Here is a 27,048-nt window from a genome sequence, read left to right on the forward strand (position 1 = left end):
TACCCATTTACAAGATAATCCAGAGAACTATAGCCCTGTGAGCCTGTCACGGGTGGGAGTGGGAATTGCAGATGAAGTTTATTAGAGAAGTTGTCCCATTGGGTCATGAGGTTCAGAAAGGAACTCCTTGGTTTCTAAAATCCTCATAAGAAGGGCCTGAGTGCAGCTCAATCCAATCTTAGCCCCGGACATTTGTCCACAGTTTAAATAACTTTGTCTCACAGAATTAAATGTGGCACATCAGATGTATATGGATAAAATGTATTATTTATGATGAAAAGTGATTCAACAAAGTATCTTAATCAGAATCACTTACTACATAGTATAAAATCTAAAACTACTAGTAGCATATAGTATAAGATAGGATACTGCACTATATCAAAGGAGTTATATTAAAGCTAGCAAAAAGAAACAATTATTAAGTAGAGATTGATGTAACTCACCATACCAATGCTTGTGGGCAGATCTCTTTCAGCCTCGAGGAGTACCCTTGAAGGGGCATTCCCACTTCAGAGGAGGAAACTTCATACATACTGCAAGAAGGAGTGTGTTAGAAGAACTGAACCACATGAGAGTGGACCGGACTTTTTAGTATAAAGTGATTGATTTCCAGTCACATATTTCCAGTTGCCTCAGTAATCAGGATGTTAATTCGGGTTTAGTGAACCAGACTGGTTTTAGCAGAACTCAACAACAAAAGCAGCACATGATTCCCCCTCTCAATCTGCTACTGAGAGCCTTGCAAATAGGACATTGTCCAGTGGCTGGACCACATTCCAGGGCAGAGCATCCTGCTACACATCCTAACTTTGGTCCTGGGCCAGGTCATGGAAGAGGTCGTCCTGAGTGCTCTTGCATGGCGCATGCAGGACAAGCAGAGACTCGAGCCCAGCCAGCATGGAGTTATGAAAAGAAGCTCCTGCTTGGCCAGCCTGATTCACCTTCTGTGACAAAGTGTCTTGCTTAGTAGTTGAAGGGGATGCTGTGGATGTCTTCTATCTAGAGTTCAGTAAAGCATTCTCCATCTCCCACAGTATCCTCCTAGACAAGCTGGCTTGGATGGTGATTCTTCAACAACTGAAAAACGGGCTGGATGCCAGGCCCCAGAGAGCTGTGGTGAATGGAGCAAATCCAGTTGTCACTTTGTCCCTAGCAGTGTTCCCCAGGGCTCAGTTTTAGCGCCAGTCCTGTTTAACATCTTTATTGATGATCTGGACATGGGGATTGGGGGTAGTCTCTGTGAATTTGCAGATGGCACCCAAGTTGTGTGGGCTTGTTGATCTAGTGTAGGTTAGAAGGCTCTGTAGAGAGACCTGAACAGGCTTGGTCAGTGGGCTGAGGATGCTGCAGGATGTTCAGCTGCAACCCCAGTGCCAGACTCTGCATTGGGATTGCAGTAATCCCCTGCAAAACCACAGACTTGGGCGGAGGAGTCTTGGAAGTGCTCAGCAGAAAGGGACCTTGGGTGCTGGTTGATGAGCCAGGGTGTGCTCAGCCCCTGTTCTCAGCAGTGATGAGGCCACACCTGGGCCCCTCACCTTGAAAAGGACTTGGAAGTGCTGGAGCACATCTAGTAACAGGGGTGAGGATCTTGGAAGGTCTGGAAAACATGTCTTATGAGAAACTCCTGAGGGAGATGGGTTTGTGTAGTCTCAAGGAGAGAAGGAAACCTCATGGGTCTCTAGAACTCCCTGTAGGTTGTGGTGAGGTGGGCCTGGTCCCTTCCTCTGCCTCCAGTGAGAGGAAACGGCCTTAAACTGAGACAAAAGTTTGAGATTTAGCTTAGATAGGAGATTTAGCTTAGATATTAGAAATTTGTTTCCCTGTTGTCAGGGTCAGGCATTGGGATAAGTTGCCCAGGGCGGTAGTGCAGTCATCATCCCTGGAGGTGATCTGGAATAGGCACTGGATCATGTGGTTTGGTGGTTTGGGGATTGCAGTGGTGCTGCTGGGTTGATGGTTGTACTTCATGATCCTAAAGGTCTCTTCCCATGTTGATGGTTCTCTGCCCCCAGTGATGGAGAGGGATAACTTTCACTACCTGAGATTCTTCCCATCCAACCAGGCCTTGAGCATTCCAGGGATGGGGCATCCACCACTTCTTTTCACAACCTGTTCTAGTGCTTCACCACCCTCATAGTGAAGAATTTCTTCCTAATATCTAATCTAAGCCTACCCTCCTTCAGTTTGAAACCATGGCTCTTCTCCTGTCACTAACTTATTAATAGTCCCTCTCCATCATTCCTGTAGGCTCCCTTCAGGAACTAGAAGGCCACAATAAGGCAATCCCTAAGCCCTCTCTTTTCCAGACTGGGATAGAGTGAGGAGCAGTGAGGCTCTTTTCCATGGAGACTTCTCCAGTGCACACTGACAGAACAAGAGGCCGTTGCCACAAAGTGAAACACATGGAATTCCATCTAAGCACAAGGAAGTGCTTTTCATTGAGGCTGGACACACACTGGACCAGGTTGCCCAGGGAAATTTTGGAGTGTCCATTCTTAGAAATATTCAGAAACCAGGTGGGTGCAGTCCTGGATTTAAACCTGACCGTGTGTGGGCAGAGGGGTTAAACTAAATGAACTCAGGCAAACCCTTTCAGCCTTTTTCATGCTGCTGTTTTGGGTGATAATGTTGGTTACTTTTGAGGATATATAAAGCTATTTACTTTTGAGGATATAAAAAGCTATTAAAAATGTCTTTGCTAGGTTCTAGGATTTTTTCTTTGAGAATGAATTTTCTCTTTTATAAAAATTGATTTTTGTTGATGGAAAATAATTTTTAATTGAGTTTTTGTTGTTACAGTTTTTTCTTGTAAATGCAGCATTTACCTCAAGTGTCCTTTTTGAAATTACAGGAACATTTCATTTGAGAAATAAATTATATTTCATGGAGATGATACTGGTCTTTTTTGTGGCAAGTAGCCATTTCATACATGAATGATAAGAATTTCACACTTTAAGTAGATTGCTTTATTTGCAACTATTTCTTATGCCTCTGGGTGACAGGTTTTTAAATTTACATGTAGGTAATTTAAAGTGGACATTATTATTTTTCTTGTAATAGAGATTTGAGAATTGTTATTTTCTGTGCTAAGCAGAAACACTTATTTTAGAGTCATGCTGTCACAAATATGTTTAATGGGAAGACTGAACAAATCCAATTGAGAACAAATAATAACTGAAGATAACATGACAATAAATACATATTCACAGAGCAGTGTAAAGGAAGAAGCAGAAGTTCATTACCATTTAAAGACCATTTTTAAACAAGTGAAGGGAGCAGCCCTCAAGCCCAAGTAGGGTTAGTGGCTGGCAGGAAGTAGTACTCCCCATCTTAGGAAAGTATCATGAAAGCAGCACTAGAAATAAGTACAACTACAGGCTATTTTCCATGCTTGACTAGTTTAGTGGCCATTAACAAAAAAATGGCTAAGAATGAATAGTGCATTGTTTCATTTAATCTCCCCTCACAGGTAGAGCCTCTTTTTTTAATATGGAAAATTACTAAAAAAGAAACTACATTAATGGTTAAAGTTACTCTGTGGTCCCCGTGTGCAAATATAACAGCATGTCACAGTGAAGAGGAGAGGATGCTGCTGCAGCACACTCAGCAGAAGCTGTTCCTCTCTGTGTGCTACCTGGATAAAGGAATGCTTTTCCTACTGGCATCAGTTGACGACTGGAAAGCGGCAAACCCAGACCCGATTCCACTGCTAGTGCAAAAGTCAAGACGTCAGAAGTTAAAGTAAATCCCACCACCTGCTTTTCTTACAGTTTGTCTGGGGCTACATCCGAGGCAGCAGCTGTGTGTTTCACTCCAAACACGGGGTGTCAGTGTGGCCACTGTCCCACTGGGGATCACTACCAACAGTGGCATTGTAGAAGCAGTTGTGATAATGGAGTAGCGTTTATTCGTGCTCTGTCTTCTGGTGAGGTTTTTGCCCTGTCTTTCCCTGCTTTTACACATATATGTACATACATGATTTACAAAGGGAGGTGGTTTGATCTGGATTTGATCTGCATGTCAGCCAATCCTCATGCATATAGAAAGAGTTAGCTGGTCTGAAGATACTGAAACAGTTGCCATATAAGCAAGATTGCAATGAGATAAGCATATTAATTTTGCATGACTGTGGCATATTTCAAATTAAGAACAAATAACCATGTAGTACTTCAAAGGGAATAAAACCATAAATTAATCAACTACAGCCAATTAAATATTCTTGAACAGATCAGTTGACCTCTTATTTGTTTTGATCCTGTCATCAAAGTTAAGCAGACAGTGTATTAGCTTTTTTACAGTGCTTGAATCATATGCTGTGGCAGTTTGGAAATAAAAGCTATTAATTTTCAACTCCTAAGGTTTCTCTTTCAGGGCAAAGTGAAACAAACAACTTAATTTTTCTAAGCCTCACTCCAAAATGCTCAAGTGCATATTTCTGGCTGAATGCTTGGAGTCCCCATTTCTTTATGCTTGAATATTGAAGTAATATATAACTATTGAGTGGGAAGAATGGTTTTTAAATAAGAAATCTGACACACAGATATCAATGGCAGAGCTTGCTTGTGTTCTACTGCAGCTCAGATGTCATCATTAGGGTAATACTTGCAGGAGGTTATCTGAAGTAATATTCAACTTGTTTAAAAAAAACCCAAAAACATGAGGAACTGTATCTTAATAGGCGTGCTTTATCTTCACTCTGTGTATGCTGACACACATCCTACAGATGTCAGTCTTTGTAGAAATATATTAAATATATTTGATGTTAAAATGCCTGAGGTTGTGATGAATTTTCCATTCATTTCATGGAAGTAGAAGAGTAGGTGAACCATATATTATTACCTATTTCCACATGACTTCTTCAAAATCATAGAATCAGCAATTTTGAAAGGTCATCTAGGCTAAATCCCTTGCAATAAGCAGTGACAACCAGATCATGCTGCTGAGACCCCAGTCGAACCTGACCTTGAATGTTGCAGGGGTAGTTGGCAGATGACAAGTTCTCAGCTTGTTCCAGTGTTTCACCACCCACACTGCAAAAAAATTATTCCCTATATCTAGTTTAAACTAACCAACTATTAAGTTTTGTTCTATCTCTACAGTCCCTACTAAAAATCCTTCCCCATCTTTCTTGTAAGTCCCCTCTGAAGTATTGAAAAGCTGCAGTAAGGTCTCCTTGGACCTTCTCTTCTACAGATTGAACACCCCTGACTCTCTCAGCCTTTCCTTGTAAGGAAGTTTTTCCCTCCCTCTAGTTATTTTTGTGGCTCTCCTGTAGACCCACTCCAACAGGTCTTTTCCTGTGCTGAGGATCCTAGAACAGGTCACACCGTTTGAGCTGAAATCTCATGAGAGCAGGGCAGAGGGGCAGAATCTTCTCCCTTGACCTGGTGGTCGCTCTACTTTTGGTTTGGACATGTTTGGCTTTCTGGGCTGCAGAAATTGTGCAAGTTGTGCATCTCTCTTAAGGCTCCATGGGATTGAATAATAGAATCATAGAAGTGTAGAAAATCCCGTGTCAGTAGATAAGCATAATCAAAATCCAGTTCCACAGGACAGCCCTAAGAATTGCAGCCTGTGTCTGAGAGCACTGTCCAAACACTTCTTGAGCTCTGTCAGGCTTGGTGCTGTGACCATGTCCCTGGGGAGCCTGTTCAGTGCCCAACCACCCTCTGGTTGAAAAACCTTTTCTTGATATTGAACCTAAGCCTCCCCTGGCAGAGTTTCATGCCATTCACTCGAGTGCTGTCACTGGTCACTACAGAGAAGAGATCAATGTCTGCCTCTCTGCTTCCCCTCACAGGGAAACTGCAGAACTGGAAAATCTTCCCTCAGTCTCCTCTTCTCCAGGCTGAACAGACCAAGTGACCTCAGCTGCATCTCCCGTGGCTTCCTCTCAAGGCCCTTCACCATCTTCATACCTCTCCTTTGAATGCTTTCTAATAGCTTTAGATCCTTCTTATATTGTGGTGCCCAAGATTGTGCACAAGCCTCAGGGTGAGGTCTTCCCAGTGCAGAGCAGGGTGGGACAGTCCTGCCCTTTATGTGCAGCCAATATGGAAGAACACGGGTTGTCAGGGTCTGGGTATAATAACCAGGAGAAGTTCAACTACATTTGGCCAGGAATAAATACATTTGTTCTTATCTCAAACCAGCCCTCTATGTACGCTGGCTTCATTAGGAACAGAACTGGGCTCAATGTTTGGGACTGTTCAGGGCTGTAGGTGGATTGGTTCCATTTGTCTGGAATACAGAATTTTTCTGAAGTAAAATTTTGCAAACAGCATCTTTTGGTCTTGGAAAATTGTGCTTTGCTGAGTTCTGTCTTCCTGTTCTATCTGTGTAGCTTGTGCACTGATAGTACTTGAGTGGTGATTAAAAGCAGTGCTTTTATTTTTACTTGCCTTAGAGGTATCATACTATTATGAATTGCTGTTGTGAACTTTTAAACTCAGGAGTTTTTCTGAATAAATGTGATAAGGGATTAGGTAATCTTAGTTGCAGAATACATTCCTTCACTGAAATAAATCACGTAATTTTTCAGCTTCACTGTTACTTCTTTTTTTTTTCCAATAAATTGTTATTTAAATCTCATCTTAACTCTTTAATATCTCCTACCACTCCTATTGAGCCTTCCCTTTATATTTTTATGTTTAAGATCTAACTTGATAGATAATTTCAGTGACAAATTGTAGAAAAAATACTACATCGCATAATCAGAAAAAATACTCTGGGACATCTAGGGGTAAGAAAAATTGGTTGCACAATGAAGTTCAGAGTACATTATATTATCACAAACCTTTATATGACTTTAAAATACCAACGTAGTCTAACCATGTATCATTTTGCCATTTTATTTGAATGCATGATGATAAAGTAGTATGCTCGCAAAGGAAATCAACCTCCATTTGAGCTTCATTGTCTAATGAATTTGTCTATTCATTGTCTAATATATTTCTAAAATCACTACTTAAAAACTTATTGATTATATCCAAGTATTTTCCCCTTCAGAGGTGATGGAGATAATAGAAATATGAGTTGGAAGCTGGGGTCTTCTAAGAGTGTATGTGTAGTGTTAAATTTAAACAGTTACTCATGCCTGGATGATCATGGTAGGTCCATTCCAACTCAGCTCTTCTATTCTAATGAAACTGTATGCTTCCTCTGTGTTTGATGTTTTCTATGTCTTTGGTGCTTGCTCCTTGACTTTGGCATTTATCACCTGCAAAGGCACCATCTGTATTTAGTGAATAAAATATTGCATGTTGCCTACAAAGCTTCAAAAGTGTCCTCTTCTACTGTATTTGCATTATGTTTGTATTTAACTGGATTACTCTTGCACCACGAGGCTCTGTAAATGGACAAGGACACCAGCTATATGAAAAGCCAGACAAATGTGGAATGACCATGCAATCCCTGTCTCAAAGAACATGTAGTCTTTTTTAGGAGACAACACACAGCCAGGTACCAGGGAGTATAAGAAGTGATGGCATAGCTAGAGAGGTGGTGGTGTAGCCCAGAGTAGCTAAGCTTTCTTGCCTGCCTTCAGCAATCCAGTTCTCACATCCCCCAGCTGTGGCAGTGCTCGTGGATTTACTGTACTGCTTTCTGCACATTGTGTATTAAATAGAGGTGGAAGGCCAAATGAATTTTTGATAGAACTTGCGTGTTACAGCAGAATATGAGGATGGAAGAACTGAATTCAGTTTTAGGCATTTCCTAGTGCTGACGTCCCTTCCTCAACAGTAGATTTTAATTGTGTGCTGGGCTTTTCATTTCATGCTGAATAGATTTAACATAATGTAATGTTACACTATTGTGTTTGTTTGAAAGTGAAGAAATTTGGGGTTATGATCTTGGTATTTCTTAATGGTAGGGAACAAAAGTCAGATGCTTACCAGATTTCAAGCATTAGTTGAAACGCATACTGTGTGCTTAAATTAAAGATGTAGTGTCTTTCATTTCAGCCCACAGATTTTGTTCATCCTGAGCTACTAGAGCTCCCGATGCTTAGGAAACGACCATACGTTTATTTTGTTATCTTATACCTATAATTGAAAAATGTAACTTTATCCCCTAATTAAAAGGCAACTGTCATGGCATTCTGGCATTTAAAGCCTAAATCTTTAATATTAACTGTGCTAAAGGAAACTTAGAAGTATTTTACATCTGATGCACTTTATATTTGATTAAAAGTTTAAGTAAATCCCCAAATATTTTGTTGAAGTAGTTCTGACTTGTGGAAAATAAAATCCCATATGGCATTTAGCAGGATTTCTTTGAGTTACAACTGAAATAAAGATTTAATTGACAGCAGATCTTTTATTGTTATTTGTTCTTGGTTTTCATGTATCCATAAATAATTTAAATTATGTATTTTCAATTACATGTTTTATTTTGGCTCAGTAAAGGACATTTTCCCTGTGCTCCCTCTTGGATTTAGCCTTTCACATGCTACACTGGGACTGCTTTTGTCTGAAAGGATCAGTTTGCTTTCGAAGCTACTGAATTCGCTGCAGCCGTGTGGCAAAGGCACCGCTACAAATCAGTTACGCTGATTTTCCACAGTTCCACAGTTTTGCACTGAGCAGTCAGAACAAGAGCCTGAACCTGATGTTTGCACATATCCTGCCTCCTATGTCAGTCTCCTTATTCACTCAGTTAATTGCCTGACCCAGATGTGCACCTGTAGGGCCTTGTTCTTGCCTATGAGCACTAGTATGGGTTATGTGATGGGGCTGATCTGACTCTTAAAGCATTCCTGCCATTCCTGCATTTTGTCCATTTCATCCTCAAAAGGCACACCAGGCCCTAGGGATTGCTGATGGTGTGACTGTTTGAGACTGTGTGAAGAGAAAAATCCAAGGATTGGACTATCTTAGAAACTAAATCTGTGAATAATTGTAAGCATTATATCTTGGTAATATGTGCCATCAACCCAGAGTGGGTTTTTTGTATTTGGAGCAGTTGATGGATTCATTCACTGTGTCTAATACTTCATTGCTACTATTATCAGTAATATTAATAATATTACTGTATTACTAGTATTATTCTAGAAATTTCTCTTTTTATCCCTTTTTTCCCTAATTCATCTGATTGTACCGAATGTTAGCAGCAGGATTTGAGCTCAGGTGTCTAGTTTTAGCTGAGAAGGAAAACAGCAAAAGAAATCTGTTTTGAAAAAAGTGTTTGAAAAGGAGAAAGATAAGTTTGGTTCCAAATTCTACTACTACCTGTTACGATGCAACATATCCAGTATGTTATTGTACTGATAATCCTAGTATTACGTATTACCCCATTTCTTTGTAGTAGTTTTTCGCTTTATTTCTCCTGGTGAACTGATTCACAAAATTGTAAAAAGATACTTTTTTTCCCGAGTACATATGGGTGATGTTTATGTGGTTTTCTTCTTTTAGTTGTGAATTCTGAGAGCCAACCGGATTTCATTAACCTGTATAAAACATACATGTGTGTGCATATGTCTCTCTGCAAGTCAAATTGCTAGACAGGAAATGCCCTTTTTGGGGTTAAAATTTTGTGGAATATTAAATTACTAGCTTCCAAAATACAGTTAGGAACATTTATAGGTTAAATGTCAGACATTTCTGCTGACAAGCTAGAGACAGTGATCTGCATTGCTTTGATGTTGGTACTGGAAACACATTATTCATCTCATGTCAGCCGCTGCTAGCAGCTGTAATTTTGGTTGCAATTATTTCTACCTTGATTTTGACCAGTTGTGCTTATGATCCTCCTCTGAATCCTATTCAGATTGTTTCTGCTTCTGGTGTTCTGCTGGATTCAGCCATCACAAAGCTCTCAAAATAGTCACAGCTCTGAGTACCATCTTTACCATATGCTTTAGATTATACATGGTGGGGTTCTACTGTGTAAATTGTATCCAAAAAGTATACCTTTTGCATAAAACTCCAAGTATAGTCATGAGAAATCTTATTTAGTTGTAATAATTGGATTGAGGTGCTGTTCAATTTTTCTTTGTTGAGGAAAAATTAAAATCTTGTAGCAAAGTGAATTCATTAATCTCTTCCCCTTTCTTTTCTTATAACTGAATACTGTTTTCAGAAACCTTTCCAAAGACAGAAAGTCTTTGTTTTGGTTATTGACCTCCTTGTCAGCCTTTGTGTGTTTCATAGTCTTTAAGTTTTGAAGACAGAAAATAACATTTCGGGGAAGTAATGATGCAGGACTGTGGACTGACTTAATGGGGTTTTTACATCACTAGGTGGAATGAAGTCCTTTTATCAGCTGTGTATGGATACAGTGAATTTCTTTTGCTACAATGGCTTCTTCCAATTTGGAGTGAAAAAATGAGTTGGAAAGGTTGAAATCTTTCCACTCTAAATCTTGAGATATGTGGTAACCAGGAATAATAGTTGTATTACTAAAGCTGTGGAGTTTTTTTAACTGGAGTTTCTAGTGACTACTTCTGGAGTTTTTAAAATTAAAGTGACTATTTTAATTTTACTTTTGAAAAAATATTTCAAAATTTTATTTTAAAAAAATTTGTTATTTAATTTTAAGTGAAAAACTTCAGTTTTACCTGAAAATAAAAACTCTGGATCACTTCTTGATTCTTCCTTATGTGATATGTTTAAAGTAGCTTTATTTTATCTCTTCTGTTGACTTTTAAATATAGTGGGTGGGCAGCTTTTAATCAATTTTATTCCAGTGAAAAAAAGAAATTCACTGGAACTTTGGTTTGATTTCAGACTGTTTCTATATTATATGGTCCATATATGTTTTCAACCTTTGAACTTATATTTTAATGCTCTTTCCTTCTTCATACATTTATCACCCTATGTAGTAACACAGTCCTTTCATTTGTCTAGGACAGTACATATAGAATCACGCAAATATTCTGAGTTGGAAGGGGACCAAAAAAAGATTGTAGAATCCAGCTTTCTACACAGAAAGCCCCAAGAGTCACACCAACCCTGTAACTCTCCCACTGCCAAAACCTTGCCTTGCCAATTACTGCAAGACATTACCAGTGCACAATTTAGCTGTAATGTCTATGAAATACATAAACCTTTAAGAAGTATACCAACACTTCGTGTTTCTGTAAAGGAAAATCTGCAGTGCAGAAATTTGTAGACTTGAATGTGTCATGCCTTTTTACAATAGCTGTTTCCTTTCATTGTCAGGCTTTTGTCTGATTTTAGTGGGTCCCTCTGAGTATAAACTTAGCATTTGGGAATGTGCAAAATAAAAAGCTTCTGATGAGTTTCACAATAGAGACACTTCTGGTTTTACCTTTTGTAGCCTTTTCCCACTGCTTCACTCAAGTCTAACAGTCACAGTGAGAGAAAACTGTACATAGTTGAGGGTGTTCTTACATGCTGCTGTCCTCCACAGTGTCACCACACACTTGGAGAGTAGAAGTGAGAAAACCCTTGGGTTGAGGTCAAGACCATTTAGTAGGGAAGGGCAAAAGCTGTGCATGCAAGCAGAGAAAAACAAGGAATTAATTCACCATTTTACATGAGCAGGCTAGGGATCTCCAGGAGAGCAGGGCCCTATCATGCGTAGTGCTGACGGGAAGACACAAACTCCATCACTCCAAACACCCTCCTTTTCCTTTCCTGCTGCTTTCTATGCAGATGATAATGTCATCTGCTGTGGAGTATCTCATTGAGTTAGTTGGGATCATCTGTCCTGGCTGTCCCGACTCCTTTTGCACCCCCAGCCTGCTCACAGGTGGGAAGGGGTAAGGAGCAGAAAAGTCTTTAGCTCTATGTAAGCCCTGCTCAGCAGCAATGAAAGCATCCCTGAATTATCAACTCTGTTTCCAGCACAAGTTCCACTCCCAGCCCCATACTCTCTGCTGTGAAGAAAATTAACTCCACCCCAGCCAAAACTGGAAAATTCACTTAATGAGAAAATGATGCTGATAGAGCTTCGGTAACTTGGTGAGAAACAAAAATTTGCTTTTCCATCTATTTCAGCATATTACTGGAGTTTTGCCTACCAGTTCTCTTTTTAATAGGTTCTCAAGAACAGGTGTATTAAGGTCAGCTTTGTGCTTGGATAGTGTATTATTAGGGAGATAAATTACTGAGGTTTTTTTTTTGTCTGACACTTACAGAAAAGCTTTTTATTTTTCAGACCTTGTATCCTAAGGACATTTTAAAATGCATGTGAAAGTTTCACACAGTGATTTTATTTAGGCCTACACAGCTGATTTCGTTTTTCATAAACATATTTCTTGGTAGTTGTCATATGAATAAATTGGGTTTGTGTCTTTTTTTTTCCTTAAGGTGTTTCCTTTGGTATGTACAAGTACTGAAGAATTTAATTTTCTTCTATAATAATAATTACTTACGTGGTGACTCGCATTATTTAAAAATGCATTGTGATTTTGTTTTTTAGCTTCCTTTAAAATACTTTTCTACTTCTGTGGTACTTGTCTGTACTGATAACACACCTTCATTGTAGTTAGGATTGACAATGAGAGGTTTATTGTCTTTGGTCTTCTGATTGTTGAAGCTTCAATTTATTCAGACCTAATATTGACTTTTCCAGACAAACTTCTTGCTTTGCAAGACAATTTGCTCTTCTTTTCCTCTTGCTGTAAGAAAATGGTTAATGCCCCTGATAATTAGTGCACGTGATATAATTCTGGTGTTGAATTTGTTGCTGTTCTGGGAGATGTGCACTCAGAGCCTGAGGGGTGGTAAACCATTAATCTTTAAAGCGCTGGCTGCATTGTGTGTGAGTCTGCTTGTAAGCAGAGATAAGGTGTGATAGGACTTTGTTGTCTGTGCAGAACAGGAATCTCAGCTCTTTCCTGCCATCTTGGGCAGAGGAAAACTACAGTAATGGAGTTGCTGTGAGTAAATCTCATCCTTATGAGAAGGCACATCATTAACACAGCTATGGTTGCAATGTCATGAGGGTGTTCAACAGCTTAGGTCTTTATACCTGTCTTGAACTTCTGGAGGGACGGAGTGATGCTGAACCAAGTATTTTTTACTTCTATTTCAAGTAGCACTTAGCTGTTCTCCCAGAAAATTTACAGTATGCAGAGTAGAGGTGGTAAATTGTATTTATCTTCTAAGATTAAGTTATGAAACGCTTTACTATTCAAGTTAAATGTTTACTGTTGTTACAACTATATGAAAACTCTTGTGTGTGATTTTGGCTCTCTAAAGACAACACATTTCTCTTTTCTTAATTAGGTCTTTACTAATGTGCTGACTCACCCAAAATGTCCATAAGAGAATAATGGAAGCTCCTGAATACCTTGATTTGGATGAAATAGATTTTAGTGATGATATATCGGTAAGTACAAGTCTTATTTTATTTGTTCAAGTTGAGACAACCTTAGATATCTCAGTCCTGATGTAAAAATCAATGCTCATGTTAGAAGCCACACTTCTTTTTATTTTATTTAAGAAAATGTTTAGATAGGTTAAATATAGAATAAAAATCAGATGTTTTGTAAAGGAAATCTCTCTAAAAAGCTTGGAATGAAAACTTGATTCCTCTCCTTCAGGCAGTAAAAATTACTTGTAGACAAAATTAATAAATTATTTTAATTTCTGGGATGCTTCTCTCCTGTTTTGTCCTGAATGAGCTATATGTGCTGTAGTGCTAGCCTTAGACACCAACATTATAAATTTACTTTTTTTTTAATCAAATGTATTTCAGTTGTAGAAAACCTGTTTCCCTCACTTTGCCTTTTTCATGAGTAGCCATTTCCCAGTACAGCTCAATTTTATCAATAGGTGTGATGTGGTAGTGTACAGAAACAAGGACTTTGAGGGATTCATAGGCAGCAGTGATCCCTAGTGTCACAAATAAATCAGCCCTAATTGCAAACAAAAATACTTTCTACATTTTCAGTGTTTTTATAGGAGGCGCTGGTACTGTATATTTCTCTATTACTCATAATACTACTCCTACTACCAGTGTTTCTGCTTTTTGTGCAGTGGAGTTGTTCATATGTTCAATGTTTCATAAAAAATAAACTTGAATACATAAATCTCCTGGAAGAGAATTTATTAATTCAATTTTCAGATTAAAGTATGCCACCATCTCCTTCCACATGTTTCATGGTTTTATAGTTTTTTTGGGTTTTTTTTTTCACAAAGGTCCTGGTTTTCCCGTTAGCATTTGGGACTCCTGATTCATTTTAAAACATTCCAGATGCTTTATTCACTGACAAATTCCTTTTGAAGAGAATGGGTTTTTTCTACCTATTGTACTGTTGAATTTTTATTAAAGCAGAATATGGCAAATGCCCAAAATATTACAAGACAATCAGCCAATCTTGAGTGAATACCTTATTATGGGCAACTTTCTTTATATTCCTGTTAGATGCCAGATTATGTCCTGGTATCTGTTTCTATACTCAGTTTAGTAAAACTGTAAGACATAATAGATGTAACCTTTCCATGTCCCTCCCACTGTGGCTGTTGCTGCATACTGGTGGGTTAGGTTACTCACTTTTCTGCTGAACAGTTCAGGCTGCCTGCTTTCATAGGCTGTTCTTTCAGTGGATGCTGAACATTAAATAAAAAACCATCACAAGTGATTGAGGTAGCAGTTTTACTCCCTGCTTTAACAAGTAAGAGGACAAAGGATTTGTTGCCAGAACCCAGATCAACAAGAGAATTCATGGTTACCCTAGTGCTCTACTCATATCTCATCATACACAGTTTAGAAATACCTGACCTTCACATTTTATCATTAGCCTGCTCTGGTAAGAGCAGCTGCATAGCATCTGTATTAGCAAATTATATTATTCATGTTAGCCCTCTGGTTTTAATCCAGTGCAGAAAAGTGACTAATAATAATGGCAGCAAGAAGGCTGTTAAAATGATGCACTTACAAATGTAACTCATTTAGAAAGCTGCTGTTTGTAGTCCAGACCCTTGTCATCCATTTCAGCGAAACTGACCAAAATGTGATAATCAAAAAGATAGACAGAAAGACAGGAATTTTATTTAAAAGGCAAATATATAAGTAAGTAAAAGAAAGGGGGTGGTGGGGAGTGTTTTTGGGTTCTTACATTATTTTTCTTTGTTTTGTTGGGTTTTGTTTGGGTTTTTTTTTTTTTTTTTTGCTTTTTGGGTTTTTTGTTGGTTTGTTTTTATGTTACATTTGTACATGAGAAAAGGAAACTACATTTCTCCAATATCATGGAATGCTAGAGTGGTTTTTGACGGAAGGGACATTGGAAGGTCATGTCTCAGCTTCACTCCTGAGTGCTTTGCGTTGTCACCTCGATAAGCACAGGGGGATGGGGGAGGATGGGTTTGCATTCAGGTTAGGTTTAAAAGCAAACCAGTGGGAGATCCCAAGTTAGAAATATAATTTAATAGGAAAATTAAAGTCAATGCAATAATACAGAAACACTGACATAGTCTGAATACGACCTGACACCCTGTGGGTCAGGGTGTTGGTAGCATTCTGATTAAATGGTGGCTGCAGTCTTCTTGAAGTGATAGATGTGGCACTGTTGAAGCAGTGATCCTGTAGAAGGGTTTGATCTTCCTCCGAAGATCCAGTGGTAGTTTTGGAGCTCTTGTCCTCTGGGAATTCAGTGGATAAAGCTATGTTCCAAACATCCAATCATATCCAGGTAGGAATGCTTGGATCCTCCTCCTGGGTGGAGCATCTTACAATGGATGATGCAATTTTATCAGTCTTGCAGTGAAAGTTGATAGCCCATTAGCAGAAGATATCCCCTGGAGTTAGGGATGAGTCATGAAGTAGATAAGGAGCACTGCCCCACCTGGTTTTAACAGCTTATGAAGATGGTGATAGAATACATACTTTTGGTACATCTTACATTGTAATCTAAGACAGGTTATCACAGTAGAGTGTCTCTACTGTTCCCTCCTCATCCTCTTCATGCCTGCACTAGTGTGGGGTCCCACCCACGGAAGGCAATCCTCTGTGAACTTCTCCAGTGTGAGTTCTTCTCAGAGACCAGCATTCTTCATGAACTGCACCAGCATGCATCCTTTCCATGAGATAGAATCCTTCAGGAGAAGACTGCTCCAGCATGGGTTTCACACAGGGTCACGGTTCCTGCCTGGAAAACTGCTCCAATGTGGTCTCCTCTCCACAAGAATTAGTTCCTGCCAGGAACCCTGTTCCAGTGCTGCCTTTCCGCAAGCTGCAGGTTTCTTCAGGGCACATCACACATTCCAGTGTGAGGTCCTCTGTTGCCTGAAGGCTGCATATCTGCTCTACTATAGTATTCTCCTGTGACTGCAGGGGAATGTCTGCTACAGCATCTGGAACTCTGCCTTCCCCTACTTCTTCACTGACCTTGGTATCTCACGTTTTATTGTTCCTCTCTCCCAGCTGCTTTTATGCAGTGGTTTTTACCCTTTCATAAGTCTGTTATCCCAGAGGTGCTACCAACATCTCTGACAGGCTCAGCCTTTGCCAGCAGCCAGACCTACATAGAGGCAGCCTCCATTCGTAGTTTGCCACATAGACCAAATACAGTCATGTGGTGGGCATCCACAAATTCTTTGGGCAACCTGTTGCAGTGTCTCATTACCCTCATTGTAAAAAATGTCCTTGTTGTGTTCAATCTAAATTGGTGTTTTCTCATTTGCCCCTTGTCCTGTCACTATAAGCCCTGGAAAACAGTCTTTCTGTATTTTTCTTATAAGCCTCCGGCATATATTGGAAGTCCATAAGAAAATCTCCCTGCATCCATCTGTCCTCCAGGATGAAGAATCCAAACTCTCTCTCACCCTTACTTCACAGAAGAGGTGGCCCTGGCCCCTGGCTATTTTCATGATCTTTTTCTGGATGCACTGAACAGGTCCATGTCATTTTTGTCCCAGTGGAGACAGTACTCCGGGTGGATTCTCCCAAGAATGAAGTCCGTGGGAGAATCACCTCCCTTACCCTGCTGGCCAGACTTTTTGTGCACCCCAGGATATGACTGACTTTCTGGTCTGCAAGTGAGCATTGCCAGTTTATGTCAAATTGTTCATCCTCCAGTATGCCAAGTCCTTCCCTGCAGGGCTGCTCACAATATCCAAGTCTGTATGGATACTGGGCATTGCTCTGACACTTGAACACAGGATCTTGACCTTGTTGAACTTTACAGTGTTCACATGGGCCCACACCACAACCTGTCCCAGGGTCCCTCTGGATGGCATTCCATCCCTGCAGCAAATCAACCACTCAGCTTGCTGTCATGTGAAAACTTGCACCCAATCCCGTCATGTATGTCCTTGACAAAGATATTAAATGCTATTGGTTGCAGTATGCATCCTTGAGGGACGCCACTCATTGTTGAATTTCACTTGGAGACTGAGCTGCTGATTGTAACTCATTGGACATGGCCAATTCCTTCTCCATCTATCTGTCAAACCCTTATCTCTCCAAATTAGAGACAAGGAGGTTGTTCTTGTATACAATGTGCCAAAGGCGTTACAGAAGCTGAGGCTCTCTCTGTAGCTCTCTCACTCCATTGTAGGAGGCCATATCTTAGGCACAATTTTCCCTTTGTGAAGCCATGCTGGCTGTCTCTAACCACCTCTCCATCATCCATACTTTCAGCATAACTTCCAGGAGCATCTCTTCCATGCTCTTAGTGGGCACTGAGGCGTGGCTGACCTGCTAGTAGTTCCTGGGGGCCTTCTTTCCAACCTTGTTAAAGGAGAATGTGATATCAGTTTTATCCTGTCATTGGAGACTGACTGCTATGACTGTTAAGATGTTATTGAGAGTGGCTTAGCCGCTACATCTACCAACTCCCTCAGGGTTCTGGAATGTAAATATGATGCTCATTTTGTAAACTAAGATGGTTCCATTCCTGATCTAAATGGTATAGTATAATTGACTGTAGTTCACACAGCAGAATAGGTTTCTGGGGCTCTTGTTTACATTAAACAAAAGTAATATTCTGTGTGCAGTAACATTAAGCAACCCAGCTGAATATTTTCATTTATTTCTTCATTATTAACTGCTTACAGAAGGGAAAGGGGAAATAAAAGCTCTTTAGGATTCATTAAACGATAGTACATTGTCAAGTGTATGTTTTATGCTCTTTGCTATGTTTCACCTTTTTGCTATTTCACCTGATTTTGACTATAAATTTATTCCTGCCCTGAACTTTTATGCTGTTGGTATGGTTACCTGAAGGTTTCCTAACCCTTTGGTTGGAATGCAGGATTTATAGTGCACTAGCAAATTGAGGAAATTGAAACAATTTTATTTTTTGGTTTACAGAAATAGTACAAGATAACCTCATCGTAACCAGAGTTCCTTATGCTAAGACACTTGTAAACTGTTAGAGATTGAGTGCTTAGAGAATTGCTCTGATCATTTTCTCAGCTCTGTATGAATGAAAGGCAGGCTCAGTTGTTCCAGTGTGAGACTGCGCCTGATTTAAAGGTTTGTGAAATGCAAGTGCAGTAATTGAGTTCAAATCCAAGTAAACAGCTGTTGAATCATCAAGAATTTTGGAACAGCTTTAAAAACTTCTTGTGAATCCTTGCCTGGCAGGGAAGACGTAGGCTATGTGTGGTCAGGAGTATGCCCAAGTTGCTAGCTTCCCCTATATTCAACAGAGAGCACTCTTCCTTGCCCACAGGAAGAGCTGGGTCACCCCTCAGGCTTACACACAACCAGACTTTGCCTACCCAGCCACCAGTCCTGCTGGGCTCAGTGTGTAGGGTCCTACATTGCTGTGCAGGCACAATCATTAGCTGCAGCAGATTGATTCATTTACCATCCAGCTGAAGCTCCCTCTTGCATCTCTCTTTTCTTCCTGTCTCCCATTTCAGAATGAAGCAAAATGCAGATGTCCACTAGGTTGTTCATAGGAAGTGTTAGTTTCAGACATTTTGTACCCCTGACAGTGTTAGTAGGGGTCTCCATAGGTCCCCTTTTAAGCTAAAGGGAAGAATAACATGAGTGTCTATATAAAATGCACAACATGTAGCACAAATAACTTAACTAGTGCTCCAGTGTTCATCACAGGTGTAAGAAAGACATTTAGTTTGAGGAGGTGATATTTCCCACATGCACCATACCAGTCTAATCTCTTTCCTTCCCTGTTTTTTTGTTTGGAAGCTGCTTAAATTGACACTACTCTTGAGAAAAATCTTCCTGCAACATCAAGCCAAGTATTGTTCCTTTACTTTTCTCAATATATCTTGCTATTTTCAAATAAATGTCTCAGAAATATGATGGCATTGCGCAGTTAATAAATTATTAAGAAAATGCATTGTAAAGTCATTAATTTAATAGGTTTTTTTTATCAATGACACTTTTTTTTTCCACTATCACAAATAAACTGCAGTGAGACTATTGACTTGGACACACTTGGAAAAAACTGCTGCAATGGGGGAAGGTGTCTGTTTTCAGTAACAAAATGGAAACAAAGAGCTCTGCCTTTAGGATCAGGACAGAGTCATTGGTGGCAGTAAATTATTTGAGTTCTGATACTGCAAACAGTTGGACGTGGTCCTTCATGCTTTGGGGGTGTCATGGTTATCACAATGTAGTCTGAGAGTCACACTATGCATACAACTTTGAACTTTGGCTCCATTTTGGATACAGCAGAATGTTGAAAAGTAACTTTTGATTCTAATTTACTTGAGGTTTTTACTATTTTCTGTAATATTTCTCTGCTACTACTCATAATCAGTTATTTCTTCTTTCTGGTACTTCTAGAACATATGTGCATGTGCAAGTGGTGGACAAGTGGCACAGAGCAGAACAGCCCTATTAAAGATATTTTTTCTCATGTGTTTTATTTAAAATTCATTGTATTAAAATTTGAAAACTATGTGAAATTTGAAAGGTTGACATTGGCATTAATTCAGATTCTGTAGTGCAGTGTTACATAATGAACAAATGTTATTGTATTATCAGGAAGTCCCATTTTTCCCTGACTTAGCGGTGTCTGTTGGAAAAATATCTGGGAATATGTTGCATTTGTATGGAATGCTTGCTGCTGCTTCTTGTCTCATTAGCTGTTGCTGCTGCTCTTCCATCTTACAAAGTTCTTTTGGGGCTTATTAGGATTCACTATTTCAGCAGGCCTTTGAGGAACCCAGACCTCAAACAGTAATCAAAAATTCCATTACATGTGTTATCTTAGGAACAAGCTCTTGGTTCACTACTGAATGTCACCATCAACCACAAGAGACTTTAATTAAATACCAAAGATCACTGAAAGCATTGACTGAGGAAGTAACAGGATGTGTTCTTCTCTTACACTGTCAGTCATGCCCTTGGGCATGGCCCTCAGCTCTGGCTGAAGTGGTTACTCCCATGGTGAAACATGAGAAGTGGTGTTTAATTTTGCATGCAAAAAATTTTTTGAAATTATTGAATGAAGAGTTGGAAGTAATTAATTTTAAATGCAGTTGAATAAGCATTACGTCTTAAATTCTGTTCCAAGGAAGGGTTGCAATCTCAACTTCTTGTGATGTCCTGTGTAACCTTGAAATTTACAGTTGAAGAAAAGCTAGAAAGCATTACTGATTATTAGAACTGTAGCTAGGTATGTGAGAAATCAGTTCTAGTTGGGAGAGCTGGGAATGGATTGTTTTTTTTGGTTGGGAAAGGTCCACTTGAAAAAGTAATTTTATTTTTTTCGTGGACCAAAAAGCTGATTCTTTACATTTTAACCACAAAATACAAAAGGCAGAAATGTAAATTGCAGAAGTATTCTTGAGAACAGAGGTCAGTGGGAGGAAATCTGTTAATAAAATCAAACCAATATTATTAAAATGAATAACTAATTTATAAACATTCAATAGATTTTTGGTGGTGGGATGACTAACCGAATACATTTTGGAGCAATGTTGAAACAGAAAAAAATCTTGTTTTCCAAGAAAGAACAGGAAAAAGACGAAAAGAAAGACAGCTTTCTGTTTTTGAAGTTGCCTGACAAAATACATAGCAATAGAATACAAAAGGCCTCTTTCTAATTGAATTACAAACTGTGTAATAGTTTAAACTGCAACAGCTGGTCTTGTGAAGCTACCATATTCCTTGGAGACATGCTCCTTGGATTCTTTTAAGAGTCTTACTAGACCAGTTCAACATTGCATTCTAAGTCTTTGTGCTGAAATAGCAAGATGTATAGCTTAACAGCTCAGGCTTTATTAAACAATAACTAAAGTGAAGCAGAGCACATGGTGTTTTTCCATGTATTAATTTGTCTTTAGTAGCATCTTTCTCTCTGTCTCAGCTCTGTTCTTTTTTGCTTTAGGCTGTCATATCCTGAAGCAGTCACAGCCTTATAGACAGCCCCTTGTGTAATGGGGATTGGAATCACTGGGTAGTTCTGGCGTGCTGCTACACATTTTAATTAATAAGTTCACTGTTGATCCTGGGAATACTTACGAGGATTTCTTCTTGTGGTTGAGGTTTCTCAATACATCGCTGAATTAGGTCGGCAAGGGAAGAAGTCGGGCCTGGGAGGTTTTCTAGGCTTAATGAAGTAACTACAGTCATTTGAGTAACAGTCTTAAACTTGCACCAGGAAAGTACATTACTCTGCAATTGGTCACATGGGCTTGAATTTAGATTATTTTGAAGGAGATTGCCAGCTGTGCTTTAAAAACATGTCAAACACCGAATGACAAACTGTCAGCAAAACCCAAGACAAAGTATCACCATTTCTTTTTTTTTGTGTGGAAAGTTTATATGGTTTTATATGTAGTTGTTTTGCTTCATTGGTCAACAGCACACCAACTAAAAATATCTGCTTCTTTGCAAACATATGGCATTTTTGTATTCTTAGAAAAATTTCAGTTGTGCTAATCCTAAATGCTTTTTTTTTCTATTTAAGTTTCCAAAATACTGTTTTTACAGGGTCTTTTTTTGTATAAGCAGAGTAATTGATATTTGTTTCACAAACATAATGATTTTAATTTGTTTAAATGGAGATTCCTGTAACATTTAAGCATTTGATTAAGAAAGACTTGCTATAAAACAAGTGCATGTCAGAATGGTTTTTAACATTGGATCCTATGTCTTTCTAAAGGTATTACACAAATATATAAACTAAAAAATTCTGTTTAGTAAAATACCTATGGCACGTTGGTTTTTTATCCCCATTTTTGAATTGTTAATGTGGAGAATAGCATGCTGATTCATATTAGACGTGTTTTATTTTGTAAATATTTTATTTACATCAAAATAATAGTGCAAGTTTACTTTAATAAAGCCCAGATTAGAGAAGTGAGCCTGTTGTCTGATATGTGTGGGTACACACCCCCGCTCTGAAATAAAATCTCTGCAGCACAGATATTCTACATCCCTTTTACATATTGGTTTGTGACAGCTTGAATTGTAATTTTTAAGCATATTAATTGTTGCAGTGCAGCACCATAAAGGTGCACAGATGGGCAAAGTGAGTCCCTTGAAGCCTGAATGTGGTTTGACCTCCCAATGTGTCTCACATTGTGTTTGTGCCTTGAGTAATGGTGACCTGCAGGAAGGAGAAATCTGAGGTGAGGAGGTGCTTTGCTCTGGCTTTGAAAATCTGTTTCATATGTCTCCAGGTGGGAGACAAAAGCAGGGGCCATCTGCTTTTCTCATGCAACCTAAGAGCATCAGACTGCCAGAAGCAGCCTTGGTTTGTAGATTTAGTTAGTGTCCATGACCCTTGAACCTCTTGAAAATCTTACTTTTTGTCTTTTTTAATTATTACCTCTATACATTTTTTTCTCCTTTTTTACAGTATTCTGTAACTTCTCTCAAGACCATCCCAGAATTATGTAGAAGGTGTGATTCACAAAATGAAGACAGATCAGGTATGATGCCCGTTTTTGTCCACCCATAATATTCTAGGCTTTGTTTTAATCATGTACAATTTGGCAACAATAACTTCTTGGCAGTGTCCTGTTGTTTTGTTTTTTCTCATTTATGTACAGTGTTCTGGAAACATGAGTTTCTTTTTTTTCAACAGATGTTAGTTCATTAGAAGGAAAGAAAGTTCCAAAAAAGGATTTGGCTGTATACAGATAAATGTAGGGCTTCATCTCAGCAGCTCCAAACCACAGTATGTGCAACAATTTACTTGAAAACCCGAGAAACCATTGGTGACAAGACGTAATAATGTAGGCGCCAATGAAAAAATGTTGGATACATTTACTACCCATATGGCCACGACCAGTCTGAGGGATGATGTTTTGCCAGAGTCTGAAACTGTATCAAGGATGCTACATGATAGAATCTACTCTAAGGCATACTGTAATAGTTAAGATTAAAGCAGAGTTTTTTAGTTTAATAGTGTAAACTAAATGAAGAATCATGGCATATAGATGAGAACCAGCTGGAGACCTTCCCCCTGCCCCCTGACAAAAAGTGCATTCAGCATTGTTTTTCACTCTGTAAATCAGATTAATCTGCTTTTATTTTTCTCTTCCTGATGGAGGAGAAATGAATTGGTAAGAGAAGCATTTTTGTCGAGCTATGAAAAGTTTATTGTGCTTTTTTGATCTTTTAATTGAACTTTTGTTAATGTTGTTTCATCAAGTACTTTTATAACAGAAACAGGGGATCTGGAATTGATGGGATGATACAAGGACTTAAGAACCATGCTATACTTCAGCAACTTCAATGTCTATATTTCCTTTCAGACTTTTAAAAATTTCTACTGTGTTTAACTTAAGTGGAAACTTTCTGATTGCTACTTCTTCTTACAGAGTTATTAGAGGCCAGGTCACCACATGTCACTGTCCTTGGCAACAAAGAGAAGCAAAGCTCTCCTTACAATACTTACTTGCATATCACTTTCACAATACTTGCTTGCCTACGCAGGGCACAGCAGTGATTGCACACACAGTATTACTTGTTGCAAGCAAGAGCAGGGCAGAAGTGTCGTGGGTGAAGACTCCTGATGCACCCCCCTCAAACTGCCCTATCTCCTACTCCAATCTCCCCCCATCCTCCCCTCCATCCTCCCCTGCATATTCCCCTCTTTCTTCCCATCCTACTCCTTTCCACCCTTCTATCTCTCCCCTGTCTCATCCCTATCCCTTTTCTTCTGTCTTCTTCCTTCCTTCTTGCTGGTTCTTCCCCCCTTCCTCATCCCTTGCATCCTACCATCTTCCCCCTTTTTTCCATTTCCTTCCCGCTTTCTTCCTGTCTTCTTCCTTTCTTACCCATTCTTACTGCCACTCTCCCTGTTTTCCTATTGTCACACTATTGCTCCACACTATTCTTCTCCCACTCTTCTATCATTCCTCTTGCCTCCTTCTCTCCTCCTTCCTCATTTTCACACACTTCTTCCCCCTTCTGCTCATCCTTCTTCCCTGCCATACTCCATAGCATTTAATCCCTCATTGCTCCCACCATTCTCTCCCATATTCCTCCTCCCATTCTTCTTTCTCCATTTAAAATTAAGGTAGTAGTCATGAAGAGAATTGTAGTCCAATAGTAAGGATGAAATACTGGTATGAGCTCTTCCTTTAGATTGTGGGATGCTGGCAGCACACTGTGTGTATCTCCTGTTCTGTGGTTACCTCTGCAGATGGACATTGTTTGATTATGATTTTAACTACATCAGTACTCATGTATTCCCTTAAAAAGGAGTGGACAGAAGCAAATACAGGGATTGCTGGAAGACAGTAGTAGCTCTGGGGAGTCCGCCGCTAGAAGTTAATTGCAGATTGGTTAATAGTATTGAGTAAAAAAGAGATCCTTTGTGCTGATAGTCGTATTGGCAAAGGGGAAACAGTACTAAAAGCTGCGTTTTCTTGCTACTTACCACTTATTTTGGTGAATAGGAGATAGTACTGATATATTTTTATTTTTACTCTCTTTATTTACTGAGCAATAATACTGTGCTGAACAGGACTGTATCAGTTTACATGTCTGTACAGACTTCAGTATTTCAAGTATCTTGAAATATCAACAGGGCTGGATTAGTCAACGTTATATAAAGCTCCATTTGATAACTTTTCACAGTTGCTTTTGACACAGTTTTTTGCCTTCCCTATACCGTAGATCATTAAAATAAGGTTGCCAAAGCATTGATCATGTGTGCTATTTTTTATGAAAATTGATTATATAATAAATCTTTCATACTATAGCATGAAGCATTCATGCTAATTTATATCTGCATTCCACTGTTAATTCAAGTAATTACAACTAAAAAAACTCAGAGGTTTTACAAAGTGCTCATCCAGCTTTTTACCTCATACTGACTCCTGCTTAGTTAGAGGTTGGATTTCTCCTTTAAAAAAGAGAGGACTATGAAAGTAGCTATCCAATAATTTTTTTTCAAAAGAACTAAAAGTTAAGCAAATGTTGACCATAGATAAGACATGTCATAATCTAAAAAGCAATTGTCTGTTATCTTTGTCTCAGGAAAATATTTAGTTCACTAATACAGTTAAGACAAAATTGTAGAGGAAGTAAGATTAGGATTTATACTTGAAAAAATAATTATGTATATGTATATGTATATATATGTATAGGCAACTATTTTCACCAGCAGAATTGTTAGAACAGATGTAAACCAGACCAGTTCCTTGTTATGGTATTATGTTTCCTAACTATATGGCTAATAATATGGAAGTGTTACTATTCATTGCTTGCAGATAAGTTTGGTAAATAGCCCTGTCACCCCAATTTTCTTTCCCCCTATCATGTAAATGTTGAATAATAAGTTAGTAACATATGAAAGTATTTGGTTACATTGTTTTCAGATTACTCCAAGCACTTTTAATCCTGGGCAAGTACTGATGTTTAGAAGTCAGTGTGTTTTCTCTAGTATTTCACATAATTCCTTCAGCAGACTTTTTGGGTTTTTCTAACTATTTAACTATTTCTGATGGCTTGTAACTTTTGCTCAGATTATGTGTTCTTTTGGAAAGGGAGGTATTAGAAAGTTTTCCCAATGTGTAGTTTTTCCTCCTTGAAATGCCATCATAGCCTCCCTTTACTGGGGAGCACTGGCAGGTGGAGTGTATTGTTAGGAAGGTCCTGCTCCTGCCTCGCTCTTTTGCAAGATGTGCATGACAGCCATGAAGCAGCATAGTCTCAGAATCACAGAATCACAGAACATGCTGAGTTGGAAGGTACCCACAAGGATCATCAAAATCCAACTCCTGGTCCTGCGCAGGACACCCCAAGAGACACCCTATGTGTCTGAGAGCATTGACCAAACACTTCTTGAACTCTGTTGGGTTAGTGCTTTGACCACTTCTCTGGGGAGCCTGTTCCAGTGCCCAGCCACCCTCTGGGTGAAGAACTTTTCCTAGAATCAAACCTAAACCTCCCCTGGCAGAGTTTCATGCCATTCTCCTGGATCCTGTCACTGGTCGCCACAGAGAAGAGATCAGTGCCTCCTCTCTGCTTTCCCTCATGAGGAAACTGCAGAATTGGAATGAGCTCTGCCCTCAGTCTCCTCCAGGCTGAGCAGACCAGGTCACCTCAGCCACCCCCACACGGCTTCACCCCAAGGCCCTTCCCCATCCTCGTGGCTCCTTTGGACACTCTCTGGCAGCTCAATGTCTTTTTGTGTTGTGGCACCCAGAGCTGCCCCCAGCCCTCGAGGTGAGGCTGCCCCAGAGCAGAGCAGGGCAGGACAATCCCCTCCCTTGCCCGGCTGTGATGCTGTGCCTGATGCCCCCAGGGCACGGGGCCCTCCTGGCTGCCAGGGCACTGCGGGCTCAGGTTCACCTTGTCATCAACCCCAGGACCCCCAGGTCCCTCTCCATGGCTCTGCTCTCCAGCCTCTCATTCCCCTGTCTGTCCGTTCATCCAGGGTTACCCTATCTGAGGAGCAGAATGCAGCACTTTCCCTTCTTAAGCTTCATACAGTTGGTGGTTGCCTCTGATCTGTCAAGGTCTCTCTGCAGTGCCTCTCTGTCTTCAGAGGGAGTAACCAGCTACTCCTAATTTTGTATCATCTGCAAGCTTCCTTAGTATTCCTTCAAGTCCTGCATCCAAGTCTCTTATGACTTCTCTGAGTCCTTGGATTTACGGAATTCTGACTCAGGAAAGTTTCAAGGGATCCTTGGAGCAGATATATATGTGTCAGTACCCCAAGGAAAGAGATAGAGTATTGGCAAAAAA

General features: G+C 39.5%; 1 protein-coding gene across 1 annotated transcript in view; it reads left to right on the plus strand.

The window, feature by feature from the left end:
- The window catches only part of SNCAIP (synuclein alpha interacting protein), an 86,000-nt gene that overhangs the window by 21,234 nt on the left and 37,718 nt on the right, over positions 1 to 27,048 (plus strand). Inside the window, exons 2-3 of the mRNA XM_084225268.1 lie at positions 13,200 to 13,302; positions 22,703 to 22,775. Of these exons, the coding sequence (XP_084081394.1) occupies positions 13,246 to 13,302; positions 22,703 to 22,775 (130 nt within the window). The 5' untranslated portion in view covers positions 13,200 to 13,245. The remainder of the gene's footprint in view (positions 1 to 13,199; positions 13,303 to 22,702; positions 22,776 to 27,048) is intronic.

Source organism: Fringilla coelebs (assembly GCF_963513975.1).
Source record: "Fringilla coelebs genome assembly, chromosome: Z".
NCBI classification, from domain to species: domain Eukaryota; kingdom Metazoa; phylum Chordata; class Aves; order Passeriformes; family Fringillidae; genus Fringilla; species Fringilla coelebs.